This window comes from Dinoponera quadriceps, unplaced genomic scaffold, assembly GCF_001313825.1.
Source record: "Dinoponera quadriceps isolate SergipeBrazil2010 unplaced genomic scaffold, ASM131382v1 scaffold3289, whole genome shotgun sequence".
NCBI lineage: Eukaryota > Metazoa > Arthropoda > Insecta > Hymenoptera > Formicidae > Dinoponera > Dinoponera quadriceps.
In genome coordinates, this window is record NW_014558238.1 from 545,672 (window position 1) to 556,423 (window position 10,752).

Genomic DNA, 10,752 nt, shown 5'->3' on the forward strand with positions numbered 1-10,752 from the left:
GTCTTATCTTCCCGAATGGCTGTCGTCGCGTTCTGACAGTAACAAAGACAGTAACAAAGTTATTTCGCGTCATAAAATTTTAGCCTGGTTTCTATTTAGTTACACGAACCGAGATTTTTTTCACGTAATAGTAATTAGATAAACAGCACGCGCGTAGCGCGCGTCTATGCTGGTCTAATCGATTTAAATAGAAGATGAGAAAGCCGCGATTTCGCAGGACACTGACTCGATTCCGCTGTCTGGAACGTGGACGGTCCGGAGTCGACGGAGAAGGGTGAAATGATCCTTCGGATTGCGGATTTGAAAGCAAAGATTTCAGAGACGAGCTATCGGAGAAATCCGATTTTATTTATGACGGCTTTACATATCCCTCGTAAGAGGAAAGGTAAGAATCATTCATGGCCTCAGCAAGAGAGATATTTATTTACCGTATTATTATATTTTTGAAAAATATATTTTTGCTTATTGTTCCAGACGATTTTTACGTTTTTTCCTTGTTTTAATCGAGCACAATGCACATTCATAATATTTGGAGCACTCATGACCCCACCTTTCTATTCACGCCCTGTTACTCCGTCTTTCCTTGCGAGGGTTAAATATTATACATGTACAGGGTGTCTGTCGCTAAGTGTCTCATCCATTATATACTTGTAGTTTGGGTTAATGTGAAGTAAAAAGTCCTACACCATTTTGCAAACAACCAAGTAAGTATGTCCGCGTAAATAATTATGCCCTCCGTCACTCGTGTCTCGTCGCATAATTATTCGCCTCCGTCTTCTTTAATTACTCAATTACTCAAAAATCGACGTGTTTGCTCGCAAAATACTACGGGATTTTTTGTTCACATTAACCTAAACCACGAGTATGTGACGGACGAGGCATTTGGCGACATAGACCTTGTATATTCCCGGCAAGCATCAGATGCCGCCGTTTCATCGTCGCAAATGTTCGATTTGCCTTTCATTCGTAGTTCCGTTCTGGAAAAAAAAAAATATAACGCCGAGATTTCTCTGCGGTAATCCGCGAAGTGATACATTATTCATTTTCCATGATACGAAAATTCAACCGATTCGGCTTCCGGGGTTGAACGTCTCGTCGCGCTGAATGCCCGGATAATTTATGACCGTTCTCCGAGTATCGAGGATATACGCGAAATAAATCATGCCGCGTACGTCCTGCATGGACATACATCCGCGCGAACAAAAGAGTTTAAGCGCACATACGCGTGAAAAAATGAAGTTGAAAATTACAAGGCGGTGGGAAAGAAAAATAGACTGTTAACACAGAGAGAGAAATATTTCGAGGGAGAAAGGGAGAACGGTCGGCGTCGATATTTCAATGGTTAAATTAATGCCGCACAAAGCGCGAGAAGTCAAGTATGATCCGAGCCGGGAATATATTTAGTCTTGTATATTTGTCGCAAATATTATCGCAGCGCTTCGCGGTTTGTTATCGCAAGAACGGCACTCTGGTTAGTGTTAAGGTCTTCCAAGACATTTATAATTTATCACGAGAAGATGGGGGGAGGGGGGGGGGAAGAGCAAGAAAAAGAGAGAAAGCTGATAACGAAACCGTTAAGCGGCCGAGATGAAAGTGTCGGCAGGTATTTATTTTTTCTGTAGGACACGACCGACGAGACGTTACTTTGCAAAACAAACAGAGATAAAGCGCGCAATAATAAAAATCATATCTACGAGCTTAATTCAAGTGGCCCTCCCGCACAAGAGAGAGAGAGATTTACCGAGCGTAGCGAAGTAAGTCACAATGCAAATCGACCGTGCGCAATCTGATTGACGACGTTACGTTTATATTAATATATATTATACTATATATAATTCCGTTATAATTCGAGGGAGAAGAAAGAAGCGAAAAAGCGATTTCGAGAAACGTATATTACGGTCGAATGGCTGTATTTATCTCGGTAGGAAGATGAACAGGCGACAAACAAGATCGCCAATACTCAGAGGGCATCGCGTGGTAAAACGTAAAAAATTACCCCTACTTCGTATACTTCTTATACTTCATGGGCGAATATTATTTACGACTTTCCACACAGGTTTTTGCGGGATATGACTGGCGCACGCCAAGGTGTGACTATGAATTATTAATAGAATATGCTACCTCTCCCGTTATAAGAGATCCAGCCGTGGCTGAAATTTCAATTTTACTGCGAGTCGAGTCTCTCCACGAGAGAAAGAGAGAGAAGGAGAGAAGCAGAAAGAGAGAAAGAAAGAAGAAGAAAATTATAAAACCGCCTAAATCTGAAGCGAGACATCCAAAGCGCGTCTAAAGCGAGGAAATCTCTACGATATAATATAGGATTTCGTGTTGAAACATATAATTTCTCATCTCGGGAGTTTTTAATCTAAATTAATAAGATTAGAGAGGTACACGGGGGAAGGGGGGAGGGGGTCAAAGTGTATTTATAAAACCGCGTAAATCCCCCGAGCGCGCACATGTTGCTGCTGTTAAGCGTCACGGCTTTGATTATTGATAACCACGACAGTGACCTATGATTCAGGTTGTAATCGCCAATATGTCTGCGACTCCTTCGATATAGACTGAATATCCGACCGATCTTATCTCGTTTGATCACGATCCCGCCGACTGATTCACGCGGGAAGCGGTCGCACGGTGGTCGAAATTAAGAGACGCGCGAGCGCTGAATGAACTGAAACGAAGTGAACTTTACGGTGTCGCCGGCAGTCGGCGGCTATTATCGGCTATATTCTTGCAGTTATCTTCGAATAAAGATAGCGACATGACGGCCGATCTCGTCGCCAACCACAAGCCACAAAAGCCTTGTCTGGTTATGCTTAGTTGAGAATATGTTCGGAGAAATATGGACATAGACAACGACGCAGCGGACGTTAAAACATTTGCTCGTAAAATATCGTAGCAAGTGCAAAAGTGCTCCGAAAGATACAGGCAAGGATGTCTGAGCAGATATTAAAATATTTGCTTCTAAAATATTGTAACGAGCGCAAAAGTATTTTAAAGAAACTATTTATTTATTTATTCTTAAATTCATTCTGGATTATTTATGATTCGCAACAGAACTCTGTTTGCGATTGTGTTCGCAACGACGTGATTTATAATGCAAGAAACAACTGAATATTTCGTCGATACCTACGCGAATAGGCGTGTATGCGCGCGTATAAATTAACAAGCTAAATTCTGATCCTCGTGTGTTTCTTCGCAAATAGAACTCTGCTCCGAATTCAGTCGCGAGTCACAGCTCGTACTGTTCGTGGAAAGTGGGTTGCGGCAGCAAGTTTATTTGATCTCCCGTCTAAAACGGTAACCCTTGCTCGATGTACTTTTTATGAGCAACAAACACCCGGTGCGCCTTGTGTGATTTTCTTATCAACTTGAGAAACTTTCGATGCCGACAGAGAAAGAGAGAGAGAAACAATGCACAAAATTATATCCTTCTCTCTCTTTCGTTACCTCAAGATATATCGAATTTCCTTTCCTCGACAAGAACATAATATTGTGCGCGGACAGAATCAGCGTGCAAGAGAATTCATAACAAATGCATTTTACGATAAGCGTAATTGCCGCAAATACCGATAAGAGCCGTTCAGACAAGGCCTCTCGCGCGCGCACTTCGCTCTCGGCGTACTTCGCGAAGTCGAGCCTTGCGCCATGCAACTTCGCAAGGCGAGGGGCCGGCCAACAGCAGCCAGTATCGATTCGTTCGCAACATCAAAAATTGAATCTCCGCCGAGTGTGATGCGACGCCGTCGGGTTCGAGAAATCAACAATCGCGCTAAAAGCGCGCGGACTCGCTCTCTCTCTCTCTCTCGTTGCTTGGACGAGGATCGCAGCTGCGTTTGATTCCGCGGAAAGACGCGCGAGCTTTCGAGCGGCGAGACGCGATTCCCGACCGCCGGGGGGAGGAAGCTCACCCGATCTCGTGCGATTTCGCGAGCAAAAGCCCGAAGAGAAGCCGTTTCACGCGTTACGAACGATCGCGTCATCGCGAAACGTCGCAGAGCGAGAGACGATCGCCGGACGCGGCAACGCGAGCGTTTGTTTATGCTCCGCGCGCGAGAGAGAGAGAGAAAAAGAGAGAGGGGAGGCGTAGCAGCAACAGGAACACCGCGCGAAATGGCCGCACTTTGTGTGACATACGCGCGTTACACCGAGCGTTCTCGGTGGAGAAACGGAGGAGAAACATAGAGAGCTATTTCGCACTTACCGCCCAGCGACTCCTCCAAGCACTTCGGCGTCGTCGACATCGCCGTGGATGACGCTCGCACTATCGCTCGGTCACTGTGTGCGTACGTGTGTATATGTGTGTGTGTCAAATCCGCTCTCTCCGCAGCTTCCCCCGAGCAGCGCGTATACGAACGCTCGCGCAAGAGCACTCTGCACTGGACGAACTGCGCGCGCGAGCAAGAGAGAGAGAGAGACAGAAAGTGCAGAGCGACGTGTAGAGCGAGGAGGTCCAAAGGATGACGAGATGAAACGGTAGGCGGCACCACGCACGACGACGCACTTGTCGCCGCGACTAACCGCGATAAAATGCTGCTCCGGGCGCAGCGCTACCGTGCTTTGTTTTGACGCACGTCACACGCGCACGTCAGCCGAGACGGCCGGCCAATCGCGCGCCGGCTCGCCGCCGATGTAAATACACCACGCGACTCAACGCGGCGACCGATGAGCAGCGCGCGACTCCCGCACGCGACTACGCGCGTCAGGCGCGTGAATCTTCCCCAAGGTGAATCGCTCGATATCGTCGCGAGGATGTGGCGATCGTTTCTCCCCTACGTCTCGCTCTCCCCGCGAGAAATCATCGCGCCCGCCTCGCTCGCTCGCACGCGGATATTACGACGAGAGAGAGAGAGAGACACGTAGTACGTTGTTTGTTTACGAGCGATCGTCAGAGCACCGACACCTGCCGAGAGACGGGCGAATTACCGGTCCCGTTAGAACGAAAATGATAGATGCTCGACGATCATCATTTCCGTCTGGCTTTTCCCTCGAGATAACGACTTCGAGTGCCACCCCGTGACGTCGTCCGACGTCGGGATGCGTTTGCCGAGCACTCTTCTGATCACGCGGGCGTATCGCGAGGACGGTGTGTCGGTACTTTCGATATTTCCATTTACGACGTACTTCATGGTATATATATATATATCATACAATGTATACCGTGAAGTATATATATATAGCAAGGTTAAAGAACTACAGCGCAATGCAATCACATTCGTGAGCGGAGGTACGACGAGGAAAGCGCGACGGGCCCCGGCTTTCGCCGGGGAGAAACTCAACGGGCCGAGAGGATAAGGCGCGTTTCCCCGCGGTCGGGATTACCTTCGGCCTGACGAATTCGTTATTTACCAACGCCGCGGCCGCGCGCGCTGCCCGGCTCTCGAGGCCGGTGGCAGCACTGTGCGAGCGCTAATTTGCGTTGAACGACACGTATTTCGGCCGCCGTGAACTGCGTAAATTGCATTTCGCACGGGGACGCGCGCGGCTACGACGACGAACGGCAGCTAGCACCACGACGACGACGAGGACGAAGAAAGCGGAGCACAGAGAAGCCGAGGCAATCCAGAAGGTACGTCTCTCGCGTCCCGTCGCGTCGCCGTCTCGCCGCGTAAGCGCCGTTCGCCGTCTTCGTTCGTTCGTACGAACACACGCGCGACCGATAAGGCGATAGGACGCGCCGCTCTGTGCGCCTCGCTCGCTCGTCCGCTCGCTCTCTCTCTCTCTCGTCCACTCACTCGCTCGCTCGCTCCGCGCGGAGCGAGCGATTTCATGCGGATCGAACGAGAGCGATCTCGTACCCGATGCAATAGCACACGTATAGTAGCAGACATACGCGTTTGTCTCTCTCTCTTTTTTTCTTTCTTTCTCTTTCTCTCTCTCTCTCACGCCAAAGATGGTCGACCGCCGTGAGCGCATCTGTCAAGCGACGATAATCCCCGCGGCTCCCGTCGTCGCCATGCGTCGTCGTTAGCGAGAACCAGACACACGAAGTCCGAGCGAATCGTCCGGCGAGCGGCAGATTCGAGGTAAATACCCGGTCGTGTGCAGGTCGGCCGGACGACGACGGCGAATCGAGAGAGGTCGTGCGCGCGAGCGCGCACACCTTCCCATATGCGCGGCGAGAAACGCCGGGGCATCGTCGGAGGCGACGTCGTCGGTTTATTGTTGACGCTCGTCTCGGCCGCGTCTGGCTCGCCGACCGGCTCTCAAGGTTGCGTTTCGTCAGGCACCGCCTTGAAAGTAAACTTCTGCCCGTCTGTTCTTTTGCTCTTTCCCTCACTCACTCGTACACGCTATCTCTCTCTTTCTCTCTCTCTCGGTCGCTCCCGGACACGCACAGGCGGATTTCGCGTGGGCAACATCGAACCAGTGCGATTGATCGCCGACGCTCTCGGGGGGCCTTCTTCCTCTATTGTGTGTTTACAAGCGGCGGCTGAGCGCGCGCGTCGCAGAGCACGTTCGCGTCGACGCTCGCGGAAGACGGTGAGGAGGGAGGAAAGGCCCACCTCTCCCCTTTTCCCCGCTTCCCGGTGTCCATCGTGGATGCTCGCTTGAACCTTGTTACCTTGTGCGTGGTATCCTTGGTGCTTCGGTAGTGCACACGCGAGTACACACACGGGTCATTCTCCGTCGCCGCGAGAAACCTTCCTTTGTCACGGTGAACTCGAATGTAGATTTTGCCTTTTTTAACCGTCGCCGGGAGGGAGATAGAGAGAGAGGCGATTTCCGCATCTCGACGATCCGTGCCGAATATTGACGGTGGTGTGGCGCGTTCCGCAGATAATTCACAGATCACACAAAGCCGTGAAATATACTGGCTATGAAAATGAAGATTCCAAACAACGGTTCCGGAAATGGTTATTACGGGCACGACACGGGTATCATATCCTACGTGGACAATAACATCGATACCGAGGCGGATGTGCAGGCGACAGGCGACGGGGATTTCTCCGAGTACCTGTGGATGGAGAACGAGGAGGAGTTCGACAAACAGGTATTTGACGGCTTGTGCGAAGAGGCGTGGGGTTTCTGAAAATGTGTCTTTTACTTCACGGAGCTTCTTCGCCGCAGGTACTGCAACAATTGGAGGAGGAAGAGCTGATGGAGGAATGCCTGGAGGCGATGTTGGAGGAAGAGAGGCAACACGAGAGGAATATCAACTCGACCGCGTGGTCCACAGCCACCGGTGCCTCTGACAATAACACGGCTGAACTCTGTCAACAGCTCAGCAGTCTGAAAATGCAGGACGATCTCGCCAAGCAGGTACCGACTACCGAAGCTGCGTTCTGAGATATGCTGACGGTACTAACAGTGCTGCTTTTGCGTTCCGAAATTGTTTTCAGAGTGCTAAAAGATAGTAAAACATATCTTCTTAACGAAAATAGATCCTAGAGAATTGCTGACTTCCAGCTGATCTCACGCGTTGTCTGGAAGTAGTGCAAGTTCATTAATTCATATAAACTGTTCAACGTTCTTTAAATTCTTCACCTGAAAGAAAAGCCACCACGTGCTCAATGTGATTCTTTACGTGTGGTCTTAACACCATTGGTCCTCTTTTTGGCATTAATTTCAAAATGTTTGAAATGTCTTCTTCATTATATAATGATGAACTTTGGGAGAATTATTTTCATAGTAAAATTCACGATACTTTGCGTTATAATCCCAAATTCACTTTTAAATTCTCTATACATTTTAGGCGGATTATTATATCGTGAATGTACATTATCTGCTAATATTGCACGATGCTGTAAATGCGTTTCAATTTTCAATTTAGCTGCCACAATCTATCAGTAATTTCGACTGAGATACATTGATTTCAGCAGCAGTATTGTCTATATTGTCAGCATATTTTTCGGAATGTAGCCCGAAAGTCCATTCTTTTCACATCCCTCCAAAAAGAAGAAAGCAAAATTGTCTGTACCAACCATTTGCCAATCATAATCGTCTTCATGCTCGTGAACTTGTAGAGCACACTAAATCCAGACGCGGCTGAGTTTATTCCAGCGATCAAAACGACGACGGTAAGTACATCGTCAGGAGCCGCCGAGTCAACGTCGAAAATTTAACTTTACCCGCCTACGTTTAAGTCATGTAAAGTCGGGCTATACGTAATGGCTAGAGAGTCTACTATTTCCAATCGGACAATTATATTAAGTGAATCGTGTTTAGAAGTTCAATGACTGTGACTGTACGTACAAAGATGTTGTAAAGTACGCGAGTCGGGATGCCGCACCATCGAGATACGCGTCAGTCCGAAACTTAATATCAGTTATCACGCAAACCGGGCGAAATATTGTGCTACCGAAATTTTTATAGACCGGAAATTGTCGCGCGACTATTGAGCGAGGAATTATTATGTATATGTTTCTTGCCGGGATTACGAACCGATCATGTATACAAATCACTCGTTAAAGGAAATTCGCAATTTATATATTATCTCTTGTTCAATGTATTCACGGAGAACAGGTTTTTGCAGAGGTAAATGCTTGTAGCATTTCTTTCTTTTTTTTTTTAACTTGCGTAAGTAGTATGTTATAAATTACAATATTGTATATTGATCGAGAGAAATGAGCTGCGGTTCAGGGTGAAGTGAACTGAAAAGGAACATGTACTAGATCCTTTATATGGACTTTAAATAAGTTTGTAGAATCAAGGCAATGATACACACATGCACATACACACACAAAAACACGCATATATACATTACATTATCTTGTAAATTATGTTTATATATCCTATGTATGTATGTCTCGATCAGATCTTATCATGCTGAAGATTATGTGACCCTTTTTATCTTTCACTCTGTATCAAGCTGTAAAATTTTTTGCAGTCACAATTTTTACGGCTTGATATACATTAATCAATGTCCAATGAAAACTTTCCTCAAGAGAGTTCCTTTTGTAATACTTATAATAGAGGACGATGGTTGCAGAATTGTTAGCAGAGCATGTTACACTATGATCGCAAGATATTGTAAGAATCATGTATATCGAAGACATCATATTATTTTTTGTAACGAATATTTTGCCTCGGATAGGTAAATAATCGCGACACCATCAATTGCATGCATATAGTTGGCGAAAAGAAAAGTTATATTATTTATATACGAATGTATCATTTTATTCGAGAATTCGGCGGAGACGCGAAGTCCCGACAGGTACTAATTTCAGAATTTGAAGAACAAGGCAACGCTCGACAAAAAAAAATTGTGATTCTGAATTTAGCGTATACGAGACAATATATGAGCCTCATGTGAAAACATTTTATTCTACACTTTCGACTTGTCGTTTCACGGGAAATTATTCCTTCTTCGATATCGTTATGATTTTTTGAACCGTTGTCGCATTTTTTTTTTTTTTCGAATTGTCGAATAATACATGTCGGGACTCGAATTGCGCGTTTGCCGACGATTCGTTTAAAACGTATACGAGGAACATTATCGAGTCCTGCTTCAGCATTCGTTCAACAAACTTAAAGATCTCAAGTGAAAGTCTTACTTAGGCTGTGAGGGACTCTTTTTACGACTCTTTTTTAGTGGAACCGAGAAAATCAGCACATTGCTTACTTATTTTTTAAACCAATCTGCATGCGGTAATATTTCAAAATTTAGGAGACTGCGTAGGTCATAGAATGTAACCTCGATGAAACATAATGGAAATAGAGTAAATGGTGAATGTACTTCAAATTAGCTTGAATAGCAAGAAGGTTGATTTGATTTTTGCTAGAACATAATATTAATACGTATACGTATACTCGTTATTCATGAATATATCACATATATTTGTACAATATTTGATACTTCCCCAATTATGTGATTGCTTTTAGAACGACTAACGGAAGGGATTTTCAAGTCGCTTCACTCCGTGACTTTTAAGTCGACTACGAAAGAAAAAAAGAGAGAAAAGGGAATCGGATCTTGTAAATTTAAAATCAAACTTTTTGCGATCCAAGATTATACACGCGCGGTGGTGATTAAAACGCAGGCGTGCCACTTACGTGATATTTGCCATCCTTTTTAAGAATTACGAGAAATGAATGTATAAATTTTTAATAGGATCTATATATTGAGATATATCTATATATTGTTATATGTTTGCATTATATACTTTTGTATATGGTAAGTGCGCGTTGTTTTAGTCACGACCTGGTTTATACCATCAACTGTGAAAACTGTGATTATCAGGACAGCGTCACTAAGTTTATTCGAATTATGTTGTACACATACGAGGCATCACGTCAATCCCTTGCAATATACTGTAATTTACTTCGGAACTTCTTTGCTTTGCGAAGAGGATACATGGTGTACGATACAGATCATCACTTATCACTTGATCCGCACATCTGTGTCGTATATCTCGCGTGCTTTATAGTGTACTATCTTTTTACACGCTATCATTTATAGGCAGCACAGTGAAAATTGCAGAAACAGCTGGTAACGCGATCGGCAATAATTGGCTGTATCACACGATGTGTGTTACGTTGACAAAAACGAAGGTAGTACAAGGGGAAAAAAATCACGAATTTGCAATACTCTGAAAGAATCAAATTCACCGCGAGTCTAAACCAGAGACTGATTTCACGTCCATTTTTACGTCAGCTTTAATATCCGAACTAGATCTTATATCCACGATTTTAATCCTTACTTTACAATCGCTAATCTAGATTCTGTATAATAATAGAAAAAAAATCGTTTGCAATATTATCTTATCCTGCATAATACAAAGTTTATATATATATATATATATATATATA

General features: G+C 45.3%; 2 protein-coding genes across 4 annotated transcripts in view; one reads left to right on the forward strand and one right to left on the reverse strand.

Annotated features, from left to right (window-relative positions):
• The window catches only part of LOC106749755 (BCL2/adenovirus E1B 19 kDa protein-interacting protein 3), a 36,476-nt gene extending 31,950 nt beyond the window's left edge, over nucleotides 1-4,526 (reverse strand). The window contains exon 1 of the mRNA XM_014629495.1: nucleotides 4,205-4,526. Coding sequence (XP_014484981.1) covers nucleotides 4,205-4,244 — 40 coding nt within the window. The 5' untranslated portion in view covers nucleotides 4,245-4,526. The remainder of the gene's footprint in view (nucleotides 1-4,204) is intronic.
• Nucleotides 4,527-4,760: 234 nt separating this feature from the next.
• Nucleotides 4,761-10,503, forward strand: LOC106749756 (polyadenylate-binding protein-interacting protein 2). 3 transcript variants are annotated; one of them, XM_014629499.1, is made up of 5 exons: nucleotides 4,761-5,569; nucleotides 6,781-6,994; nucleotides 7,072-7,263; nucleotides 7,968-8,021; nucleotides 9,826-10,503. In XM_014629499.1, exons 2-5 carry the CDS (start codon nucleotides 6,821-6,823, stop codon nucleotides 9,832-9,834), a joined length of 429 nt encoding a protein of 142 aa, XP_014484985.1. In that variant the 5' UTR covers nucleotides 4,761-5,569; nucleotides 6,781-6,820; the 3' UTR covers nucleotides 9,835-10,503. The 3 variants fall into 3 exon arrangements, with proteins under 3 accessions (XP_014484985.1, XP_014484982.1, XP_014484984.1); XM_014629496.1 differs by having other exon boundaries at nucleotides 7,968-10,503; XM_014629498.1 differs by lacking the exon at nucleotides 4,761-5,569 and adding an exon at nucleotides 5,915-6,026 and having other exon boundaries at nucleotides 7,968-10,503.
• Nucleotides 10,504-10,752: the final 249 nt, after the last annotated feature.

Excerpts from the sequence above, each read along its gene's own strand:
- LOC106749756 (XM_014629496.1), top strand. The coding sequence starts at position 6,821 with ATGAAAATGAAGATTCCAAACAACGGTTCCGGAAATGGTTATTACGGG. Across the intron at positions 6,995-7,071 it reads AGGAGGAGTTCGACAAACAG|GTACTGCAACAATTGGAGGA; the intron begins GTATTTGACGGC and ends TCTTCGCCGCAG. Across the intron at positions 7,264-7,967 it reads AGGACGATCTCGCCAAGCAG|AGCACACTAAATCCAGACGC; the intron begins GTACCGACTACC and ends GTGAACTTGTAG.